This window comes from Lycium barbarum, chromosome 12, assembly GCF_019175385.1.
Source record: "Lycium barbarum isolate Lr01 chromosome 12, ASM1917538v2, whole genome shotgun sequence".
Taxonomy (NCBI): Eukaryota; Viridiplantae; Streptophyta; class Magnoliopsida; order Solanales; family Solanaceae; genus Lycium; species Lycium barbarum.
In genome coordinates, this window is record NC_083348.1 from 95,077,002 (window position 1) to 95,101,748 (window position 24,747).

The 24,747-nt window shown below is 36.0% G+C and overlaps 2 protein-coding genes across 3 annotated transcripts; both read right to left on the reverse strand.

Moving 5' to 3' along the window:
* Positions 1 to 203: 203 nt before the first annotated feature.
* LOC132623396 (transcription factor RHD6-like) lies at positions 204 to 2,653 on the reverse strand. The gene is made up of 5 exons (XM_060338142.1): positions 1,807 to 2,653; positions 1,262 to 1,366; positions 1,103 to 1,168; positions 939 to 1,004; positions 204 to 653 (listed from the first exon to the last, which is right to left on the reverse strand). Exons 1-5 carry the CDS (start codon positions 2,422 to 2,424, stop codon positions 531 to 533), a joined length of 978 nt encoding a protein of 325 aa, XP_060194125.1. The 5' UTR covers positions 2,425 to 2,653; the 3' UTR covers positions 204 to 530.
* An 8,959-nt stretch (positions 2,654 to 11,612) lies between these two features.
* On the reverse strand, positions 11,613 to 22,206 carry LOC132621863 (double-stranded RNA-binding protein 3-like). Of its 2 annotated transcripts, XM_060336329.1 has the most exons (7): positions 21,954 to 22,196; positions 20,675 to 20,949; positions 16,456 to 16,666; positions 15,942 to 16,350; positions 12,076 to 12,129; positions 11,912 to 11,997; positions 11,613 to 11,814 (listed from the first exon to the last, which is right to left on the reverse strand). In XM_060336329.1, exons 1-6 carry the CDS (start codon positions 22,078 to 22,080, stop codon positions 11,940 to 11,942), a joined length of 1,134 nt encoding a protein of 377 aa, XP_060192312.1. In that variant the 5' UTR covers positions 22,081 to 22,196; the 3' UTR covers positions 11,613 to 11,814; positions 11,912 to 11,939. The 2 variants fall into 2 exon arrangements, with proteins under 2 accessions (XP_060192312.1, XP_060192313.1); XM_060336330.1 differs by lacking the exons at positions 11,613 to 11,814; positions 11,912 to 11,997; positions 12,076 to 12,129 and adding an exon at positions 12,257 to 12,326 and having other exon boundaries at positions 21,954 to 22,206.
* Positions 22,207 to 24,747: the final 2,541 nt, after the last annotated feature.

A 24,747-nucleotide genomic window follows, 5' to 3' on the forward strand; every position in this document is an offset into this window, starting at 1 on the left:
CGTTGTCTTGGATTTGTATAAATCTTGGTTTTGTCCCAATAAGTCAATTATCGCCTTGTATTCTCATATTTCCTAGTTACTCCTAGGAATTTCTTCACTCCAAATATGAGAGAGCTAAAAATTGAATTTTGAAAGACGTAATTGGAGGGGAAAAAACACTGTAACGATAATAGCCAGCATCTTCCATAACCTAAATTCCATCACTATATTACAAAAAATAAAAAATCCCTATATTACAAACTGATAAAGCATGAGTGCATGACAAAAAAGACGAACTAAAACAAAGAAAATTTCTTCTTTTTTTAGCTTTTAGATGACTTCTAATACATGGTTAATCAAAGAAAAAACTCTGATAAGTAGTAGTATGGCTCGGAATGCACAAATTAAGGCTAAATTTTCACCACCATATTAGTCCTCCAAAGGGAACTCTATTTCCTTTGAAGCCATTGCTGCGCTACTTCAATTATTTGTGAAACCCTTTTAATTCCTTCATTTTCTTCAACAGATTAATCTAGCTAGGTACTATATAATCACTTGGAGGTTGAGTTTCTGTCTCGTTGAGTGGCAAGGATGGCATCAATGGCCTCTTTTACTTGAGAAATATCTGGAGCTTTTCCACCCTGTGTCGGCCAAAATTCATCTGTTGCCAACACCTGTAATCATACTCACAAGAGTTTAACTAAAATTCTTTTACACTATAAAATAAATTGAAAGGTAATCATAAGTAAATATTCTTATCTGGTGAAATAAGTAATCTTAAAAATAAAATAAGTAATTTTCTAAAACAAGTTAAATTACATTGATAGTATAAAATTTCATTACACTAAGTTAGATCGTAATAAAAGCAGTGGTAGTAGAAACTAAGATTGGAGCTTAACTCAAGAGAATAAAAATCAAACAGAAGCACAAAAATGCTAACAAGGTTTATAAATATTCACCTTCACTTGCAATTGAAGAAACTTGACGTAACTGATTGCTTTCTCTAACATGGTGACCAAATCAACCTGCATTAATATACATGAACCAAGGATTAAGAATTTTCCTTAATATTAACATACAAAATTGTAGGAGTAATAAAGAAGTAAAGGATTTAACCATGTACCTTGGAACCATTGGGAACAAGTTCTTGTAGTATCTTAAGTCGCTCACTGATCCGTTCTCTGCGATTCTGCAAACAAACATACCTTTTGTTCTTAATAAACACGCAATTTCAGTAAATGCAAGCATTTCGCAAATTACTACAAAAAGGAGCTAGGCAAACCTTGGCTGCAATACTCTGTGGATCCTTTGTAGCAACAGAATTATTTGGTTTCCCCTTCTTTGAAGCCGCAGCGCATTGCTTCTTATTTGTTTGCATGCTCTCTTCCTGCATTAATCGTCTCTTTAAGTCAACATTTTGTATATAATACTACTATAGTTGTTACCGTATGGCATCATAATCATGGTGAATTAGAGATTTCAAGGTACGTACATTAGAGCGGGTATAACTAATTCAATAATGGATCCAAAATTTAGAATAATGAGTTTTGAGTTGACAGAGTGAATTCAAATTAAAATGTACTTCTAATTTTGTCCGGTCTTGAACAACTTATTTTACTGAATCCTGAGAACCTATTTTGGATCCTCGACGAGACTTTGCAGTAAAATTTCATCATAAACATGTGGTGAGAACATGCAAAAACTCTTGACTAAATTTAAATCTCACCGTCAACTAAAAAAATAAAAATATTTTCATGTGTTTGAACTATGAAAAAGAATAAGATAAGATGATCATACATTTCGACATAAGGTTAGATATGAAATTACCGTAGAGGGGCGCTTATTGAAACTTGATTCCTCGACATGAGTAGTGGTGCTTGCATTGGCTTCAGAATTTAACCATCCAAATGGTATTCCATTGTTATTGGAACCATAGCTGTTGGATTGTTGAATATTCTTGGAATTCTCATTAATCACTCGAGGACTAGCGTTGCTACTTCCCTTAGGAGTAAGAAAATTCTGGTACTGCAAATTATTATCTTCCCAAACTGAGCATTCCACTTGATTGCCACTCATTCTTGGATTTGGGCAAAATCTTTCACTTTGCTCAAAACTCAACAAAGATCCATTTGCTGAATGCATAAAATTACCATAACCCCCTTTGAAGTTAATAACAGAATGGCCATTAGAATTGGAACTGCTTGGGCTAGTAGAGAGTGAAGAAGAACTGCTTAAAGCAAAATTCTTGGCTACATTTGGACTTTCTTTCTCTGTATTTTCATCATCTTCAAAAATTGACTTTGGAGGTTCTTCATTCATCCCATATAACTCTGGGGAAGAATGATCATTGATCCCAAATTCACCTTCATAATATTGATCATAATTGTCCACCAAGCCCCTTTTTGTGTCACTCATAACATGTTCTTTGGCTAGTGCCATGGACATATTATAAAAGAATTGTATAGACCAAAGAACAGGATACAAGAAAGATAGCTAGCTATAGCTAACTCTAAATTTGTTTGTCTTTTTGGCTTTTTCTGTGTACGAGTAAAAAGGTCCAATTGTCCTTATTTGAATAATTGTAAGACTAAGATATAGAGTATATATAGATGGCAATATATTGATTAAAATAGTTTGAGATTGATAGTAATTAATTAGCTGGCAGAAGGTGACTAGAATTGAATGAAATAAGTGATTAATGTTAAAATAAAAATTGGAGAAATCAGCAAGACCTTCGGCGTTTCTTTCGCAAAACCCACGTCTCAGATTCCAAATTAATACCTTGTTAATTAATAAGTCTCAATTTCTGGAAAATGGACTTTGTTTTCTTGAAGGGTTCTTTCGTACCAACTTTCCTTCAAACTTGAGAAGCCAAGCTAGAGCACGTGGATCTCTAAATTTTAATTAATATATTACATTCCATGGAGGTGTGTAAGCTAGCCAGCTAATGAAGTGCTAGTGATGGATATTACATACTTTCTCCAGCCTAGATTGGTTTGGAAATTCTTCTAGGATTTCTTTGTGTTTGATTGAGATATACTTAACATGGTGCCTGATTCACTTGGATTTTTTTTGTCTGATCAGTGTATTTTTTAACTTACTTATGTTCTCAGCTTATAAACACTGTCAATGAATATTAATAAGAGTTTTAATTTTTACGTTATACACCATCTATTTAATTATTTGCATGAGCTAAGCATGTAATTTTTTTTAATAATGGGTAATTACGGTAAGACTCGAATCCAAGATCTCTATCTCTCTGATACCATGTTGATGTACATGATCATCTCATTTAACAGTTTCAGTTGTTAGAGAGAGAACACTTATTTAATTATGTCATCACCTATTATATTCAGGTATCTTGCCATTTTACAAGTTACTTGTAATTATCTCTTAAATGATTTGATAGCGTAAAAAATATTTTATATTATCAGTGTATAAAAGTTAAACTATAATGTAAATATTGATCATTCCTCTTTTACTTTGACTTTGAAACAAATGAAATCTTACCAATTCAGAGGCGTAGTCAGAATTTGATGTTTGGGGGTTCGGAATTTTAAAAGAATTAAAAGAGAATCTTGCTTATAATAGCAACAAAACCAAAAAACATTGATACTATTGGGTTTCGAACCCACATCTCTCACCCCAAAAGAGAACTTCACTAGCCTCTACCTTATCACTAAACCATCTATTTATTTATGCATGCATATGGGTTCGCAAGTAAATATCTCTATTTTTACTAAATTTTTTTAGTACAAATATAGGGTATACGCAAAAGCTACTGGGTTCGCCTTAACCCCCCTTTAACACTGTAGCTCCGCCCCTGCTTACCATCTTATCGTGAGGGCATGCAACACGTACGATAGGCTTTTACATCAATCTTAAGATTAGAGTAGAAAATTTATGGTTGCACTGAGAATAAACATCTGTACAATTTGGATCAGTCAAGTAGTATTATTGTTAATAGCATGCAGCACCGAGTTGACGATCAATATTCAAGTCATCAAGTGGTTGCATGGAATTCCTTTCCAATAATTGGCCTGCTTGCAGGAAAGGTACGTTTTGCCTTAATTAATATGGAGACAACTTCCCGTTTTGCTGACTAACGGTGGCACTGTGTTGCTTCTACTTCTAAATACCTCTCTCATAAAACTACTATGTATAGTAAGGTACTTATCTTGACGAATTCATTATTATGCACAGTACAGAAGAACTTTTATGTTTTACTTTGACGTTTTAGTATATTCATTGATTAACGTGATTATTATAGTTTTTTTTACCTCATCAGTGTTTATATAAAACTTGAAATCTTTTTACTTTTGGGAAATTATAGAAAGAAACGGAATGGTCGGGGTTTAACCCCATCCTTCAGGAACACATTTTAGTTCTTTCAGAATATAGTAGGTTTTTTTTTTTTTCGCATTACACGACTTGGTAAATTAAAGTACTAACTGATTAAGTAACCATTACTCCCTCCCTTCCCCCCACCCCCCCCCCCCCCCTTTTTTTTTTTTTGTCTTTCTTCTCCTTCCATTCCATAATAAGTGACTCTTTTAGCTCATGTGCACTCCTTAAGAAATTGCTCATTCCTAAAAAATTAGGAGTGTTTTTACCAACCCCTAATTATATTTTAAGTTAACATTGAGTATTGAGTAATACTGTAGTAGGTTATTAAAAATTTTGTTGAATGAACAATTAATGAGGGGTATCATTAAACCTTCAACTAACAAAACTTAATGACTTCAATGAATCTTTTGGAGTATGTATAGTTAATAGATGAAACTTTAGAACAAAAATCACAAGATGTAAAAAATTCAATTGTAATTCTAGATTCTCAATGAAACTTTAAAATTGGAGCCAACTTTTTGACATTTCCCACCAAAATTATTCTATAAAAGAAGGTTTGAAGTTCTTCACGTGAAACTAAAACTAATTGCTGAGTAAATGTGGCTACAACAGAAAATAACCAAAGGTCTTCACTTCAAATTGATCTGAACATTCCTTTTGAATCTGAGAGTGAGTATGTTGGTGGAGAACAACCTGACTCTTCAAAATTTATTTTCATGGAGTGACTACTACTCGTTTTGATGTAGGAGAAGAGTTATGCTAGCATGATACTACGTATAATATAATGTGAACACCATTTCATTTGACATAAAATATTGTGCTTATATAATTAAATGCCTAGAAAAAAAAATGTAATTAGTGAATCTTGATTATTTAAACAAGAGTAATTTTGGAAGAATCTGTCCAAAATATTCTTAAAATCCTAAAACGTCACTTATTTTGAAACAAAATAAAAAGCCTAAAAGGTTATTTAATATGGAATGGAGAGAGTATTAACTTAACACTCCTTTTAAGATATCATTTATTAAGCATTATTATATTACCCGTATATGATTTAAAACTAAATTTGATTACTATTACTTTATATAGTTATTTGATAATAAGATAATATTGAAAGATTTGGACTGGACAAGCTCTTAGGGAACAATTTCTTCCTTATAATTATTTAGGGCAAGACGAAATGAACAGGCGAAGATCATTTTTTTCCTATTACTATGCGGAATACTTTTCCTTTTTCTGATACATCTTCTTCATTTGAAAATGGGTTCTCTTTAGTATAAGAGACTAATAAAAGTGAACAAAGGAATGTGTAAAACCCATGAACACGAGATTGTGGTAATACTCCTTGCCGTCGATTTCACTTGTCGTCTTTATTAAAAATAGATGTTCAAAATAATTGTCATTTAAAAAAATAAATATACAATTAATTATTAGTTTCCACCTTCACCTCTACTCAATAAATGTGGAGATAGATTAATGTGCTGAAAACAAGTATTATTAAATTGAGATCAAAGAATAAATAAGGATAATTTAGTCAAATTATCTTTTGATTAATATTTTCTTATGAGGCGTTCAAAAATTAAATATGACAAGTAAAATAGATTGGATAGTGTTAAATTATTCTTAAGGTAAGTTAGAAATGTCGACATTTCTCGATCGAGAAATTAATGTGCGAGAACTAAGAGATTGCCGATAGTATTGTTTTATTTTGGTTAGTCATTAAAAAGGATATTACTAATAAATTAAGCAATTTGTTTAATTATGTTTGTCAAACCCGATGAAGATAGTCATCCACATGTTTATGTGTTTTGTCAGAGACAAGACGAAATGGGGAATGTGAAAATCAAAGCTGGCATTCGGAGATGGGCAGAATTCCTTGTCTCAAGGAGATTATGTTTTGTTTTACTTATTTGCATTTAATTTAAGGCAGTAACATGTCCTACTACTCTTATTTTTACTTTTACTTGTTACGTTTCATTTTTTAAAAATCAAGCTATATGAATTTGATTAATATTTTAAGATTTTTTTCCATCATATTAATTGATTTATAATTTTTTAACATCTAAATTTTAATTTTAACATATCAAATATAATTAATCTAATTCAATTTACTTTGAAGATTAGTCCAATTGACTCTTAAGAAGCGAAACGTGATAAATAAAAGTGAATAGCGGGATGCAATAAGTAGTATTGTGCTTACACCATGTACCACGCCTTTTAGAAATTAGAATACAACACCATCTTCATTTTTAAGCTCCTGAATGCATCTTATCTGGGGCAGATAATATGTATGTACAAATATCATTTTCTAATAGACAGCTAATTAAGCCTCAATAAATTACATAACTGAGATTAGATTGGCCTTTGGCTAACATTTAATGAATTCGATTAAGTCTGGATCCCTTTAATCCTGCTCTTTTAACATGGGTTGCTACTACGTGTCAGCACATGGACAGTGACATCTTTTAAATTGAAATTGTTGTTAGTTTAACAAATAAGTAAACGGATAATTAACTGTCTATATGAAAACGGATTAAACTAGTTTAGTCGAATTTATTTTAATTTTCTGCCATATTCAATTCATGTCATGTCATTTCCACATGGTGTAGAACTGTAGATGAACGGTCATTATAGAAGTACTAATTTGGGAAGGAAGCTAGTGTTACTATGAATAAGATGATTATTATTCGCATTATGACAGTGGAACTGGAAGTACCCGAGTTTATAAAATAATTTAATTACACGCGGTGTAAAAAAGTTCTCACTCTATGTCTCTATCAGTACAACTTAACCTGGTTGTTACCTAAAGTTTTTTCATATAGGTACTTTCACTTATTATGGGTTGTCTTTTTAACCTGAGAGTGTAAACATTGGCATACATTAAAGTAAAATTTACACAAATAGCTACTTTTTAATAGTTTCTAACTAGTTATAGCTATAAGTTGGAGATTTATAATTCGTAGCTGCTTTTGGCTGTATTTCAGTTGTATCTTGCCTTTTTAAAATACAGTGAAATATAGCGAAATACAGAGAAATACAAAACACGTTAGAGTAAATTTAGGCTCTATTTTTGGAACATATTTTTTTTTAAAATTCTGAGAGAAAAAATAGGCTATATTTTTGGAACATAATATTTTTTTTCCTTTTAAAATAGTAAGTGAAATTAAATCAACTATATTTCACACAAATCACTGAAGAATATCCCTATTTATGGAACAGTTTTAAAAAAAATAAAATTATGAGATTCAATTTAAAACTTTTCATAAATCACGCATAACGGTTGTTCTTCCATAAAAGCTTACGAATCTCTCTCAACTTTTATCACAATTAAAACTTTTTAAATTTAAAAACACAAAAGATCTAAAAACTTCCAAATACAAAAAAATATACACTGAAATATAGTGAAATATGATTAATTATTTAAGAAATATAAAGTTGTAATATGCGTATATACAATGGAATACAATGAAATATATCATAAACGGTTTCATAAATTAGAAATATAAAATGCAGAAATACATTGAAATACAGTGAAATATAAAAGCCGTGAAAACAAAATGTAGTAAATATAGGCTCTATATTTGAAACATTCACTATATTTACACCAAAAAAATATAAATACATTGAAATACAGCGAAATAATGTACTGAAATATACTGAAAATTAAATATAATGTTTGTTAATACGCTGAAATATACTGAAACATTTTATCAAATACTTGGTGGGCATGAAGCTCCACAATTCTCATCAATGGTGTTCTCATGGGAAAGAAGCGAGTCGTCTCAGATTGCTACAAAAAGGACGTTATTCGGAGATAAAAACTTTCAATTGGACTAGTTAATAAAGCTTCACTCCGTCGTCCTTCGCCGTTGTTAGAGCTCTTTTTTTCACTCCGTCGTTGACTATGGCTTCACTCCGTCGTCGACCGTGGCTTTTTTTTAATAAAGCTTCACTCCGTTGTCAACCATGGCTGCTGCTACTACTGTAGGATTCTTCTGATTTGTAAGAGAAAATGAGATCTAGGGTAGGTGATGGAACAGAGAGAGAAAGAGGGGTGACGGAGAAAATAAATTTGCTAGGTGAGAGAAAATCAATTTAAAAGACTAGGAGATGGAACAGAGAGTGAAAGAGGGGTGAGGGAGAAAATAGATTTGATAGGTAAAAGAAAAATATTTGGAAAAAAAAAGATTGTGGATAAGTGGAAGAGAGGTACCTTATTTTTAGGGAAATACACCACAGTTACAAAAACAAGTTATAAATGGTAATTTGATAAATAATTAAGCTACCAAATATAATTAAAAAAAAAGGTAGCTATTACTAATAAATAAGTCTTAGAGGTAGTTATGGGCTGTAAATTTTCGTACATTAAAAGTCAAGAGTCTAAATAACTACCCGAGAGTAGGAGGTGTTCATGGGCCGGTTTGGGTCGTTTTCTGGTTAAAACCAAAAGGGTTATTTGCACGATTGCCCTTCAAAGGCATTGGTTTTTAATTTTTGTCCCTCAAATTGGTGGTCTTTAATTTTTAGGAAAACATCACTAATTGCCCCCAAAATACAAAATATATTCACGCCCATGCCCCATCCCCAACTATTTCGCTTCTACCCCACCGGCTGAAAGTATTTACCCGACATACCGCTCGGCCAAACCCCTTCCTCTTCGTGATACCATCGCAGTATATTTATATATCATGATGGTATCATGGAGGACTAAGAGAAGGACTGAAACAGTCCTTCATGATTCCATCTCAGTATATTTATATACCATGATGGTATCATGGTCCTCAAAAGTGTCTCATTGAAGGACTAAAGCAGTTCTTCATGATACCATCACGATATATGTATATAAGACGATGGTATCATAAAAGGAGTTTTTTATTGAAGGACTAAAGCAATTCTTCATGATACCATCACGGTATACCAACATGATAATCCATAATTGCGTCTCAGTATATTTATATACCAAGATGGTATCACGGAGGACTAAGAGAAGGACTGAAGCATCTTCCATGATACCATCTCAGTATATTTATATACCATTTTGGTATTATAACTGGGGGCATCTTGGGTAAATATTTTTAATTTTTTCTGAGGAAACAAAAGTTATGGCGGTATGGGGGGTAACTTTTTTTGTTTGAGGCTGCATCCGTGATCTTTCCCCTTAATTTTTTTTCCTGCACTAAAAATTTCTTGATTTCGGGTTCGAATCCCCACTCAGTCAAATTATTGTTTAAAAAAAAAATCACAAGGTAGAGTTTAGATTCATAAGGCAGAGTTTTGCTACCTTAGGCAAAGTTTCAAATTCTACCTTAAGGTAGAGTTTTGCCTTCACCAGAAGGCAAAATGGCTTAAGGCATAAGGCAAAACTCTGCCTTAAGGCAATTTTTTTTTTTTACTTAGTTGAAATTTTACAAATCTCTGCCCTAAGTCCTATCTTTTGCTCGAATAAGCTTAATTTTGGGTAAAAGTTTGCCTTAAGACAAATCTGCCTTAAGGTCTAACTTTTGCCCGAATAGGCCTAACTTTGCCACAAACCTCTGTTTTTTTTTTTTTTTTACTGAGCTGGGGCTCGAACCCAAAACCCTGGGGTATTAGGCGAAAAGAAAAAATTAAAGAGCACCAATTTGAGGGGCAAAATTTAAAGGCCAGTGCCTTCGAAGGGCAATCCGCACAAAAAAATGAAACAAAAACCAAACCAACCTAGTCGGTTTTTAGAACTATTAAAACAAAACCAAACCAAATATAATACTACATTCATCGGTTTGGTTGCAGTGGTTCGGATTGATTCGGTTTTTCGGTTCGTAAGAAAAATTAAACTGTATTTCTCTCTTTCGTTTTTTTTTCCTACAATTACGATAGAACTTTCTATCATTTTCCAACTTATAATTCGTTATCACCCTTTTATTGTGGTAGTTTTCTTGGATTATGGAGAAAACATCTTAGGATTTATAAGTTTTAATTAAGTGAATAAAGTTTATAAGAAATATAAAAAATAAATCTCATACTAATTATTTCTTTGAATAAATGAGTTTGAATTCCTGAATTTCTTCTTTTAAAATGAGCTTAAGGTATAAAGTTCATTAGCCTATTAGAGATAAATAAAATTCTGCTTAAAAAGTATACAAATTTAAAAGTATTTATAAAAATTAATATGTATATATATAATAATAAAATGTATGTATAAAATTTATCGGTTCGGTTCGATTTTTTCTGCGGTTTGCTTGTAGTTAAATCAAAACTAAACCAAATACTATCGGTTTTTACAAACTTAAAATCAAACCCAACCCAAATAAATATCGATTTATTTAATCAGTCTGGTTCAGTTTCCGGTTTGGATCGTATTTTACCAAACCATGAACACACCTACACGAAAGTAAATAACTTTCTCCAGCACATAAATTCCTTGATTTTTGTATTGTAACAGAAAATTCATCACTGCTTGCTCCTATGCATCAGATCCATATAGCGTGCCAATGCACACAAGGGTGTTTCTTCTTATCACATACTTTTTGAGTAATCAATGAGAGACGAATCTTGTCAAACAAAAAGAAAAAGCTCATAATACGTATTTAATCTGTTGAAAACCAAATGCAGCAGGGCCAGTCTTTTTCTAACGATTTAACATTTTCACCTTTACGTAAACGAGCACTAGATATGGATCCTTTATTCCATTTTGTTGCTATTCCAATGAATGGACTATTTAGGAGCCTAAAGTTAGGGGGCTTTTAATCATAGAGGAAGAACAAAATACGTTGGGAAAATTTGGTATCTACAGTATGCTTTCTCGTTCTTCGTTTAATTCTGGGGCATAGTATCAGGATAGAAACAACCTACAGCTCAAAATACAAAATTTATAGAAAGACACAGAGCAGAAGAAGAAGCTAGCACATTATCCTCAAAATGCATGCTCAGAAGTCAGACCCAAGCTAATATCACACATAAGTTGTGGGATGTGGATTTTTAGTCTCTTGACTTTATATGGTCTTGAGCATACTCACCTCATGAGCTAGCTTTTGAGGTTGAATCAAACCCCAAGGTCCATTTCTTAACATAGTATCAAAACAAGACCCATCCCAGTTCTTGGTTTACCCAATGTTGAACCCCCATCTTATGTTGTTCAGACTTCAGTTGGCACGTCCGAGCGTGTAGAGGGTGTTATGTCATCGGTTGTGGGACATGGATTTAGTCCTGCTTATACGGTCTTGGATAACCCTCACCTCTTGAGCTAACAATTAGCATTAGGGCTAACAATGCAAGAAAACGCCATAGGAAGTAAAGTATACCAAAAATTGGGAAGTCACAGGTACTTTACCAAACCATAAAGAAACTATCCACAACGACAGCAAAAGTAGCATGTTTTGAACAAGTCGGACACTGGCCGCACCAACTTACTACAAGGACTAACTACTTATGTAAGTTTACATACATTCATGCCTTGTTATGGTAACAGACATAGGACTTGATTACTGCAACTGCAACAAAACTTGAAACCTGCAACATATTCCAACAGATGAATTAATCACAGCTAACATAATTGGTGTTTCATGGTTTTAACAGAATTTAAACAAGGTTCATGAAGTTCCTTTACCTCTGAACAAATTGATCGCCTAAGAAACTTACTGTTCCATCGAGCAGGGAGGAACTTGATCCACTGGCAACATAGCACCAGGCACCCTGCAAATTAACAGAATTTAAACAAGGTTCATGAAGTTCCCTTTACCTCTGAACAAATTGATCGCCTAAGAAACTTACTGTTCCATCGAGCAGGGAGGAACTTGATCCACTGGCAACATACCACCAGGCACCCTGCAAAGAGGATCTGTTGATTACCAAACTTGGTTGCTAAAAATAAAAGAGGTGGTAGGACTAACTTTTGAGCCATAAAGCAGTTATTCCTAGGGTATTATCAGATCATAGACCTTTTATGCTGGAATGCGGAGATTGGGATTCAGACCCTTCTTACTTCAAGTTTGAGAACATGTGGCTTAAAGTAGAAGGCATCCCTGAAAAGATCAAAGAGTGGTGGCAAAGTTATTCCGTTAGAGGCAGTCCAGATTTCATCCTGATGCAAAAACTCAGGAACCTGAAGAAGGATATTACTGGTTGGAACAGAGATAATTTTGGGAAGCTGGAAGTTCAAAAAGGCAAGATACTAGATGACTTATCAATCCTGGAACAATCAGCAGAAGGAAGACTCATGACACAAATTGAGAAAGACAGATCAGTTCAATTAAAACTAGGGCTACGGAAAATAGCTAAAATAGAGGACATCTCATGGAGGAAAAGGTCCAGATGTTTGTGGCTCAAAGAAGGGGACGTGAATACAAAATTCTTACAGAGTAGCTAACTCTCAAAAAAGGATTAACCACATTCATAAGCTACTGATTGGAGATGATGTTTGTAAAAACAAAGATGAAATCAAAGCTGAAATTCTAAGATTCTATCAAGCATTGTACACAGAGGAAGAACAATGGAGGCCTGAAGTAAGATTTGATAGTCTTATAGGTTGTCTCGTGCTGAAAAAACATTGCCGAAGAGAAATTTTGAAGAAGAAGAGGTTAAAGCTGCAATCTTCTCTTGTGCCCCAGATAAAAGCCCAGGCCCAGATGGTTATACAATGGCCTTCTACCATAGTGCTTGGATTTTATTAAAGCAGATGTTAAGGGAGCTCTTAATCATTTTTCATCAGCATTGCCACATGGTAAAATCAAGCAATGCCTCTTTCATTGCTCTGATTCCTAAGAAGAAGGGAGCTCAGAATATCAGAGATTTCAGGCTCATTAGTCTCATTGGCAGTGTCTACAAGATACTTGCTAAAGTTTTAGCTAAAAGATTAAAAGCAGTGATTTGGAAGCAGGAGAACAAAATGCTTTTTTGAAGAATAGTCAGATCACTAATGCTTCACTAATTGCCAATGAAATGCTTGATGGAAGACTCAAAAGTGGTATCCCTGGGATTATGTGTAAGTTGGATGTGGAGAAGGCATTTGATAAGGTCAACTGGTCTTACTTACTCTCTATGCTGAGTCAAAATGGATTTGGGAGCAGATGGATCAAATGGATTAAATACAGCCTCACCACTGTCGAGTACTCTATTTTGGTAAATAGAGCACCTATTGGCTTTTTCTCTCCCCGGAAAGGAATTAGACATGGGGACCCTCTCTCCCCTTTCTATCCCTACTAGCCATGGAGGATCTGAGCAAGATGCTGGACAAAGCAGTTCTCAATCACTGGATTGAGGGATTCAAAGTGGAAAGCAGGCCAAAGCACTCTGTCAGTGTCTCTCACCTGCTCTATGCAGATGACACTTTAATATTTTGTGGGGCAGAAAAGCTTCAAGTGCAATTCCTAAATCTGACCATTATGCTCTTTGAAATCATCTCAGGGCAAGATTTATCTAGTGAATACAGTGCCCAAATTGAATGCAGAGATAATGGCTTGTGAAATAGGCTCTTTTCCAGCAACCTATCTAGGTTTGCCTAAAGCAGAAGAAGTGTGGAATGGAGTGATAAAAAGGTGGAGAAAAGGTTAGGGAACTGGAAAGTGCAGTACCTGTCCATGGGAGGAAGGCTAACACTCATCGACAGTGTTTTGGATCCATTATGTCCCTTATCTCCCTTATCCCTATGCCTATTGAGGTGCTGAGCAAACCGGACAAACTGAGAAGATCCTTTCTTTGGGAAGGGAATGGTGAGGAGCATAAATTCCATTTAGTGAAATGGGAAAAAGTTCTACTGCCTAAGGATCAAGGAGGACTAGGCATAAGAGAGACTTAAGCAAACATAACAAGAGTTTGCTATTGAAATGGTGGTGGAGATTCGGCCAAGGACCACTGGCCTTTTGGAAGGAGGTGGTTGTTGCTAAATGTGGGAGACAAGACAACTGGTGCACCAAGAAGACCAGAGCTCCGCATGGAGTGGGACCTTGGAAACATATTAACAACCTGGAGGATGAATTCTTCCAAGAGGTGTCTTTCAGGGTTGGGAATGGTACTAATGTCAAATTCTGGAAAGACAGGTGGTTGCACAATCTTCCTTTGAGATTCGGCCAAGGACCACTGGCCTTTTGGAAGGAGGTGGTTATTGCTAAATGTGGGAGACAAGACAACTGGTGCACCAAGAAGACCAGAGCTCCGCATGGAGTGGGACCTTGGAAACATATTAACAACCTGAAGGATGAATTCTTCCAAGAGGTGTCTTTCAGGGTTGGGAATGGTACTAGTGTCAAATTCTGGAAAGACAGGTGGTTGCACAATCTTCCTTTGAAAGAGTATCATCATAGGCTCTTCTTAATTGCTACAGATCAGGATTCAACAGTTGCAAGAAACAGGGATGGCAACATTTGGGACATACACTTCGGAAGAAACTTGCAAGACTGGGAATTGGGTGCTGTTTGATTTATTCAATCTTCTGGAAGGTTCATCAGTAAATCCTCAAGTCCTAGACACTCTCAAATGGAATGGTTCAAGAAAAGGAATTTTCTCTGTCAAGGCAGGCTACAGTAGACTCAATATCCCAAATGCTTAACCGATTATTGGCCATGGCAACTGGTCTGGAAAACCAAACTCCTCCCAAAAGATCAAGTGTTTCCTCTGGACAGCTCTCCTATATGGCACTCTCACTCAAGACAATCTCAAGAAGAGGGGCTTTCAAATAGCGAACAAATGCTTCATGTGCCATCTTAAAGAAGAGACAGTGAACCATCTGTTTTTACACTGCCCTGTGGCAGTAGGAATTTGGTCCATGTATCTTGCAGTTTTTGGCATTAGCTGGTCAACACCCTCCACTCGGAGGGAAGCAGTTGAAAGTTGGAGCTTATGGAAAGTGAATAGATTCATTAACAGTATCTGGCAAATGATACCAGCTTGTATATTTTGGTGTATATGGATGGAAAAGAAACGACAGATGCTTTGATGGGACTTCAACTCCTAACTGCTCCTTGAAATCTAAAAGTCTGATGAATCTTTTTAGTTGGACCAAATATTTCCCTGTAACTGATGTGATTTCCCTAGTAGATTTCATTAGCTCCCTCTCAATAGCTTAACAGCTTTGAGTTTTTGCTATAGGTTTTAACTCCCAGATCTCATTTGTTTTTTTTGCAATTCTGGAGTTATCATCTATTTTCTTTGTAACTCTCTTGCATCTTCTTGATGCCTCTTCAATACAACCTCTTACTTCATCCAAAAAAAAAAAGATTTTTACTATTGTGGTCCTCTCGATAAGATATTTATAATGTGGTCTACTAATAGACTTACGACTTGATAAGGTATGTTTGACCAGAAATCAACTTGCTAGAGTCGAGAAGAAATTGTAACGACCAAATGACGTGGGAGAATGTAATACTGGGAGGCAAACAGATAGGTTTAGTCAACCATGAAGGGAAAAAGGAGGGATATAGACTGAAAAGAAAAAAAATGAACAGAGCAGTCATTTAGTTGGTTGTGAACATAGAACAGACATCTTATACAGGACTTTAAGTTCCATGAAACAAAAACGTTCCTAATTAATAGCAAACCTAATTATGGCACAACCTTTAAAAGCATTCTATGTTTACTTACTATACAATTACCTGGACATGTATAACAAATATAGATACATTCTAACAAGTTTGTAAACTTACTGAGGGTCAGCTTGCACATCTTTCTTTGCTTTCTTCTTGTTTCGCCGTTTCTTTCTGGAAGTCGAGCAAACCAAAGATGGATCCAGGACAGGGGCCACAAATACTAAGGGAGGGGCCACTTCCACTGGTGAAGATGCTGATTTTGGTTTTTTAAATACATGAAGCTGATTTGGTGCCTGAACATCACTAGGTTGTCCCAAACTATATGCCAAAAGACCAGTATTAGTCCTTTCCCCAGAACCTTCAATAATTTCAGCTTCTTTCCTTTTATCCACATGAACTGGATGAACAAGTTCCGTTGGCATGACGCCAGCATTAACATCACCTGTATCCTGAACTTTACCTAGTACAGCATAAAGCTTGCGCTTAGACTTGATGATCTCCAACATCACAGTGTCAGAATCAGTCTCTGCAAAAGAAGTGAAGAAACGTTAACACTTCGTTACAAGCAAACACCTGAAAGATTGGATATTGAGATCCCCTTCCTTTTTCCAAAAGGGGTTTGGCGGTTAACCTAAGATAGACAAAACCGCTGCTCGAGCTGCCAACTGTTCAGCTTCTTTCTTGTTTTTCCCAGTTTCTCCTGTATAACAAGCACCATTGAAGACCGCTGTAGACTTGAATACAGGAAGCATAGCCACAGATTGAACTGTCTGATAAGTAGGTTTCTCCAGGTTCATTTTAACAGCATACTCATTCATGATAGACTTGCAAAACACAGTATCCTAGACAAAGTACACAAGGTAAAATCAGTATTAGTAATATAAAGGAGATATATAATTCAGACTGTCAGAGAACACCTTGCAGTTCCAGCTTTGGTGTAAATGGATCTAAAAAACTTTAATAGGGTTGATTTAACCTACAGTTGAAACAGATTTGGATTAACTGATCTTTGGAGCAAAAGTTTTAGATTTTCAGTCACTATACAAACGATGAACCAGTCATGCTAGACCTAAGATCTAAACGTCACATTAGTACTGAAAGCTCTTCCATTAGTCTCATTCTCTGCCTCTTTTAACACTTCATGAATAAATCAACCTACTTTTTGAATCAGAATGTGCCCATCTAAGATCCAAACACCATACTAGTACAACAGCTCTAACTGAAAGCTTTTCCATTAAGTCTTTTTCTCTGGCTCTTCAACAATCCATAAAAAATAAACCAACTTTTTAAATTAGAATGTGCCCTATACATCCATGACATCTTAAAAGTGACCATAAATGTCCAAAGTCACAATGCAGGACAGCTAGAGAAAAATAGTCTATCACTTCTCTTGGTACCGCCCCCCCCCCCCCCCCCCCCCCTTCTTCTCTCTCTCTCTCTGGGTCTATGTTGCTCGGACTCGGGTATGGATCTAGAGGTCGGACTCGGCATGATCTAAATTTTAAGATTCGTGGGTACGGATCCGGGTGCGGGGATTCGGCAAAAATAATTCAAAATTCTAATAATATAGCTACAAGAATATGCCTAGATTATGAGAGCTTTTTGTGGAAACACCTACATGTAGTTTGTACCAGACATGTGATTCAATCTTCCATTCTACTAGGTGCTAGACTGCGTGCTCCGAGAAACTAGTTAAATTTTCTACATAATATTGAAGGTATGCCATCTCATGTCTTCAAATCTCTACTTTTTGTTATCTTGAGAAATCATAATCTCAAAATTTTTCTTTAATTTGGTCATGAATTTCGGTCAAAGTATCCGATCTCTATTGACCAGATCCGACACGAATTCCGTACCCAAACCCGTGTCGTGTCGTGTCGGACACGGGTACGGCGGCAAAAGTGAAGGGTCCGAGCAACATAGCTCTGGGTTTCTAGTGAAAAATCTAGTATAAATGATTTTACTGTGAAATTATAGGAATTTATAGTTGAAATCAAAAATCAAAAAACCTTTCACAAATAATACACACACATTTGAATGTGTTAAAGTAGACAAAGAAACCGAGAGTAAACATGTAGAGAGTAAAAAAATCTTCTTTGGAAGAACTTGTACTTGGTTGGTAATTATTAGCCTGTACTTTGGAGACTGTTTATACTCTGAGATAAGATTTGGGACAGAAACCTGCATATCATCGTACTCTTTAAGATCTTGATAAAGAAAAATATTTCAGAATCCTTCCTCAATATTCACATGTTAAACTGATCAAGGATAGATCAAAAATGAATTTCTGATTAGTCATAGAGCTACAAAATGAATACAACACCGTAATGTCTTGGTACACACCTACTTATATGAAGGGCATGAGTATGTTTTTTATTCATTTTATAACTTTCATGCTTTTCGTCTATTGACCTGTTCAGTTGGAGAAAGAAGAGACTTTCATCCCATATTACAACATTATCAGTGCCATAATTCAGAACGGCAGCCTTTAAACGACTTTATGCAGAACTAGAGGACAGAGGTGGGGATAAGAAGCTATTTAAGCTCGCCAAGGCGAGAGAGAGGAAGGCAAGCGACTTGGATCAAGTGAAGTGCATCAAGGACGAGGATGGCCAAGTGTTGGTACAGGAATCTCGCATTAGACAGAGATGGCAGTCATACTTTCATGAACTCTTGAACGAAGGAGGGGACAGAGACTTTGTGTTGGGAGACTTGGAGCACTCGGATAGGCGTCGCAACTTTGGATATTGTAGGAGTATAAAGGTTGAGGAGGTTAAGGGAGATGTTCGTAGGATGCGCAGGGGAAGAGCGATCGGACCTGACGAGATTCCTGGGGAATTTTGGAAGAATGCAGGCAGGGTAGGCTTGGAGTGGCTGACTGGGTTGTTTAATGTCATTTTCAAGACAGCGAAGATGCCGGAAGAATGGAGGTGGAGTACAATGATTCCCGTGTACAAGAACAAGGGAGACATTCAAAGCTGCAACAACTATAGAGGTATCAAACTGCTAAGTCACACTATGAAAGTGTGGGAAAGGGTGGTGGAAATGAGGGTGAGGAGAGATGTGTCTATTTCAGAGAACCAGTTTGGATTCATGCCGGGGCACTCGACTACAGAAGCCATTCATATTGTAAGGAGATTGGTGGAGCAGTATAGGGAGCGGAAGAGGGACTTGCACATGGTATTCATTGACCTAGAAAAGGCCTACGACAAAGTGCCAAGAGAGGTCCTATGGAGATGCTTGGAGGCTAAAGGTGTACCTGTGGTGTACATTAGAGCGATAAAGGACATGTATGATGGAGCTAAGACCAGGGTAAGGACGGTAGGAGGAGACTCGGAGCACTTCCCTGTTATGATGGGGTTGCATCAGGGATTAACTCTTAGCCCGTTTCTATTCGCCCTGGTGATGGATGAATTGACGCGACAAATACAAGGTGAGGTGCCTTGGTGTATGTTGTTCGCGGATGACATAGTCCTGATTGACGAGACTCGCAACGGAGTTAACGATAAGCTGGAGGGCTGGAGACAGACGTTGGAGTCTAAAGGATTTAAATTGAGTAGGACCAAGACAAAATACTTGGAGTGCAGGTTCAGTGGCCTACCGCGTGAGGCTGACGAGGAAGTGAGGCTTGGTACCCAGGCCATTCAAAAGAAAGGAAGTTTCAAGTATCTTGGGTCTATTATACAGGGAGATGGGGATATCGACGACGATGTTTCACATCGTATTGGTGCAGGGTGGATGAAATGGAGGCTCGCCTCCGGAGTGCTATGTGATAAGAAAGTGCCACCAAAACTTAAAGGCAAGTTCTACAAAGTGGTGGTTAGACCGACTTTATTGTACGGGGCGAAGTGTTGGCCAGCCAAGAAATTTCACGTTCAGAAGATGAAAGTCGCGGAAATACGAATATTGCGGTGGATGTGTGGGCACACTAGGAGGGATAGAATTAGGAATGAAGATATCCGAGACAAGGTGGGAGTGGCATCGGTGGAGGACAAGATGCGGGAAGCGAGGCTGAGATGGTTTGGGCATGTGAAGAGGAGAGACACAGATGCCCCAGTGCGGAGGTGTGAGAGGTTGGCTATGAACGATTTCAGGTGAGGCAAAGGGAGGCCGAAGAAGTATTGGGGAGAGGTGATTAGACAGGATATGACACAATTTCAGCTCACCGAGGACATGACCTTAGATAGGAGGTTGTGGAGGACTCAAATTAGGATAGAAGGCTAAGTGGCTTATCCTTTCACCATAGTAGTTGGAGTTCTGCTCATTTGTTTATTGTTATTTGATTTCTGCATTTGATTGCTGCTTATATTTGTTGGACCGTTGTACTTTGATTATCTTATTTATCTATAGTAGTTAATGCTTCTTTCTTTCCGGATTGTTCTACCATGACTTTCTCGCTTTTGTTATTCCTTGTTTTCATATTGTTTTCGATATGCTTGGTCCTATCTGACCTTTTGTCTTGTTTTTCCTCTCTTGTTCTCCTCTCTTGAGCCGGGGGTCTTTCGGAAACAGCGGCCCTACCTTTCAAGGTGGGGGTTAGGTCTGCGTACGCTCTACCCTCCCCAGACCCCACATGGTGGGATTATACTGGGCTTGTTGTTGTTGTAACAGTGCCATAATTCAGGATGATCATGAATCAACCTTGTTAACCTCCAAATATCCAACCCTAATGACACTGCCCAAAGAAATAATAATATTCAAAGTCCATTTCTAAAAGTGAACGTCACTTAAAAATCAAACGTGCCTTAAAGAAAAGTGTTCCTTTGAGAAAACCACCTCGCAACTAAGATAGAAGTCATTTAGACTCTTATAAAACTAAATGCCATAAATATTGTGATAATACAACATACCTCACGAACAAGAGGGCATCCGTCATGTTTCATCTTCTCTTTCTCCTTCTCTTTCGCACTAATCAAGGCAACTTTCGCAGCTTCCTGCTCTGCAGCCTTTAGATGTGAATATGCGCCAGGAGAGGTATACCAAAATCCATCAACCAAAACACTGGATCTAAAGAGGGGTGCATGCTGAGTGCCTAAATTGTGAGTGTGATAAACAGGACGATCTAGAGATGATCGTTGGGTAAACTCTTGCAGGCGATTCTTGTGCATGTTTTCCTCCTGAATATCTACAACAAGAAATGACAAGTAACAAGTCAAAGTGGAGCTAGTATCATAAACACATTACGTTCCAAGAGTTTCAAACATGTTAACCAAAAATATTTTTTGTCCGTCTTCTATAAAAAAAAAAAAGGACTAAACAGCAAGATCTGAATGGTCGGTCTCCATTCAAAACATATACACAATTATCTTTCTGAAAACAGAGAACTAATTTGGAAACCTACTACATACTTCATGATATATACACTAGCAGACATAACCAAATAAGTCAGACCCCTGATTCTTCAAATAATTCTTTAACGAAAAACAACAAAAACCTTCCAAGGAGTAGCAGTTAGGCTGCATCATCCTATTTATTCAGCACCCTAGGCTTCTAAATCAGTTCATTTCCTTTGTAACCCATTCAAGGAAACCTCCCATTACCGGAGCAAGGGATAAGGTGTGATGGTTGGAATCCCTCTACCGTCAACTAGTCGTTTGGGGTTCGACCCCTAGGAAGGGAGAACCTATCGGTAGGAAGAGCTCTACCCCCTAAGGGACCCTACCCCACACAAATTTGGATTAGTCGCACCAGTGAGTTCTTAACATCAGATACCCAAATAAAAAAATTAAAAAAAAAAAACTCCCAGTACTACCATGATTGCTTCTCTACTGCTTACAAAAAGTGTTTTTTTTACCCTTAAGGAAAGAATTAGGAACAACGAAATCTCTTTTTGTATTTAAGTTTTTTGAAGAGCATCCATACATAACAAACTAAAGACACACAAGTGATGCTCCCAAAATTAAAAGAACAAAAAGCAGACCAACTCGACATACAGAACCACAAAAAAAATGAGGTATACAAAAGCTCAAAATTTATCACCTATCAAGTTAAATAAAACAATTAATACTTTCTAGGCTGTTGGGTTTTACAGACCCACAGACCAAACAGCTAAAACAAAAATGCTATCTCTACCAGCACTTGTCAGCAAAAAAAAAAAAAAAAAACTGGACAACGAGACCAAGAACTTACTTTTTTGGCCTCCTTTTTCAGCTTCATTTTGAGGAATGTTTGGCAGAGGGTTTTGATTTGGCACAGTTTCAGCCATTTCGTTGGACTGTACTACAGAGCTTTGAGTCCCAGAACTCACTTGTGCCATGGTTAAAGATGATGAATAGACACTTTGGTATTTCCTAAGTTGTATAGGGTTTATTAGTTTTTGAAAAAAAAAAAATATATCTGTGGCCTTTTGATGAGATTTATAAATTGTAGTATTTGTGTTATTTTTGTTGGATATCATTTGTAAGTTGCATTTAACTAATTTAAAAACCTAAGTTAGAATTTGAGTTTTAACTTGGATAACTTGTGAGTTGTGAGCACCTTGCGCCCTTGTATCCCAAAGTTGGCCATTGAAACTCACGGTAAAATTCATGATGCTTTCGTGGATACATCGATAATTTTTTATTTTATTTTTATGAATTCAATTGAGATTAAAACAATAAGTTTATCAGCTATATATTGAAGGATAATATTTTATTAATAAACTATATGTATCTCTAAACATTTTTTACAATCTTTCTTGTTTTCTCTTGTTCTCTTTTTCTCTCTTATTATGAAAATAGCTAGTAGCACTCCTATTTATAATAGCAATAAACGTACTCTAACTCAAAATAGGAAAACCTATTTTTATACTAATTTGACTATAAATCCTAACTAGACATGAATTAAGGTACCAAAATCTAATCAAATTTGGTTTTCTACAATTTTGAATTATTATTCCAACATTCTCCTGAAATTCAAAATTGTATATCTAATTCTTGATCTATTTGTCACCATCTTCAAGTTGTTGAGGTAGTTGTTTCCAACCCATTAATTGTTGAAGCACTTTCTCGTCAACCGCCACTCACCATCTTCCAATTATTGAAGCACTTGTCTTCAACCCCATTGATGCACTTGTCACCAACACCAAATTTTGTTGAAACACTTCTCTCTAATCCCGTTGATACACTTGTCGCCAATCCCGTTGATGTAATTGTCACTAACACCAAATTTTTGTTGAAGCACTTGTCTTCAACCCCGTTGATGCACTTGTCAACAACACAAATTTTTGTTGAAGTACTTGTCTCCAAACCCGTTGATGCACTTGTCACCAATCCCGTTAATGCACTTGTCACCAACCTTCAATTTTTGTTGAAGCACTTGTCTCCAACCCTGTTGATGCACTTGTCACCAACACTAAATTTCATTGAAGCACTTGCCTTCAACCCCGTTGATGCACTTGTCACCAATACCAAATTTTTGTTGAAGCAGTTATCTCTAACCCCGTTGGTGCACTTGTCACCAACCCTTTTTTTTAACCCACTTTTCCAATTCTAGAGAAGTTTGTTCCTTCCTCTTGTGCAAATTTGTTTGCACCTCTTGAAACCTGCAATATTGTTTTCCAATCATTCTCAGCATGATTATTGTTCATGCATATATCATTGGCCCGACGTTTGCCAACATATTCATTGGCCAGACGGGCGGCATATATGGTTATAGCCGCCTGCCATCAGCGGAACCTATTTGATTCTTTATCAAAATCGCAGAAGTTCTGATACCAATTTAAAGGAAAATATTTTATTGATAAACTCTATGAATCTCTAAACGCTCTCTACAATCTTTCTTGTTTTCTCTTGTTCTCTTTTTCTCTCTTGTTTTCTCTTGTTATGAAAATAGCTTGTAGCACTTCTATTTATATTAGTAAGAAATCTGCTTTAACTCAAAACAGGAAAACTTATTCCTATACTAATTTGACTATAAATCCTAACTAGACATGGATTAAAATACCAATTCCTAATCAAATTTGATTTCCTACAATTTTGAATTATTATTTCCAACATATGTTTACAAAAAATAATTCTTAGAATGAAGAAATAACAATTTAATATTTTATTATAATTATTTTCCCTTTCCTTAAATATCCAAAATTTTCTTCTTTTCTTATAAAAGAAAATATGAAATGAAATGTAAAGAAAACAGAAACAAAAATAGGAAACGGAAAAAAGAAACAAATGGCAAAAGCAATTCGCAGTGTGTGTCAATTGAATTACAATTAGGTACTTCCTTTTATATATATATATATTTTCCTTTTTTCATTCTTCATTCTTGTATTTTTTCCAACGCTACTTTGTCTGTTCTTTTTTTTTTTTTGTTTCTTTCCCTTGTGGTCCGGCCTCCTTTTTTCGTTTCTTTCTTTTGGGAAGGATTATGTAGGAAATCCTATGTTTTTGTTTAAGAATCATGTATTTAGTGTTAGGATTGATTAGAAATCGTAGAGATGTTCTTACCTTGATGTGGGGGTTTGAGAGGAGAGAAAATCGTCCTTGAGGGGTTTTCTACGTAGTTGGAATGTCTGACAAACGAATTTTCGAGTTAAGTGTTGAATTTATAGGATGAGGCATTTAGAATCCCCTAGCTCGCTGAGCTTAGCCTATAGCATGACTATGTTGTGCTTTGAGTTGAGCTCAGCGAGCTCCTAGGTCTATTTTACACTTAGTCAAAATTTCACGTTTTTCTACTTTGCCGACAACGTTCAGTAAAATGGACGTAACTTTTTGTACAGAAATTCTTTTGGGCTCCACAATATACCGTTGGAAAGGTATTTTAAAAGTCTATAACTTTCATGTTTTAAGTTTTCTCAATTTCTCAACGTATTTTCACAAAATCTGGATGTAAGGAATACCTGTATTAAACTTAGCTGATTCAACCGAACCTTAAGCACCTCACTATTCGTCTTGATTTCGTAACAACTACTTTTCACCCAAACTCAACCCGATAGTATATCACA

Excerpts from the sequence above, each read along its gene's own strand:
- LOC132623396 (XM_060338142.1), bottom strand. The coding sequence starts at position 2,424 with ATGTCCATGGCACTAGCCAAAGAACATGTTATGAGTGACACAAAAAGG. Across the intron at positions 1,367-1,806 it reads TCAATAAGCGCCCCTCTACG|GAAGAGAGCATGCAAACAAA; the intron begins GTAATTTCATAT and ends CGATTAATGCAG. Across the intron at positions 654-938 it reads TTCTTCAATTGCAAGTGAAG|GTGTTGGCAACAGATGAATT; the intron begins GTGAATATTTAT and ends GTATGATTACAG.
- LOC132621863 (XM_060336329.1), bottom strand. The coding sequence starts at position 22,080 with ATGGCACAAGTGAGTTCTGGGACTCAAAGCTCTGTAGTACAGTCCAAC. Across the intron at positions 20,950-21,953 it reads TGAAAAAGGAGGCCAAAAAA|ATATTCAGGAGGAAAACATG; the intron begins GTAAGTTCTTGG and ends TTCTTGTTGTAG. Across the intron at positions 11,998-12,075 it reads CCTCCCTGCTCGATGGAACA|GGTGCCTGGTGCTATGTTGC; the intron begins GTAAGTTTCTTA and ends GTTAATTTGCAG.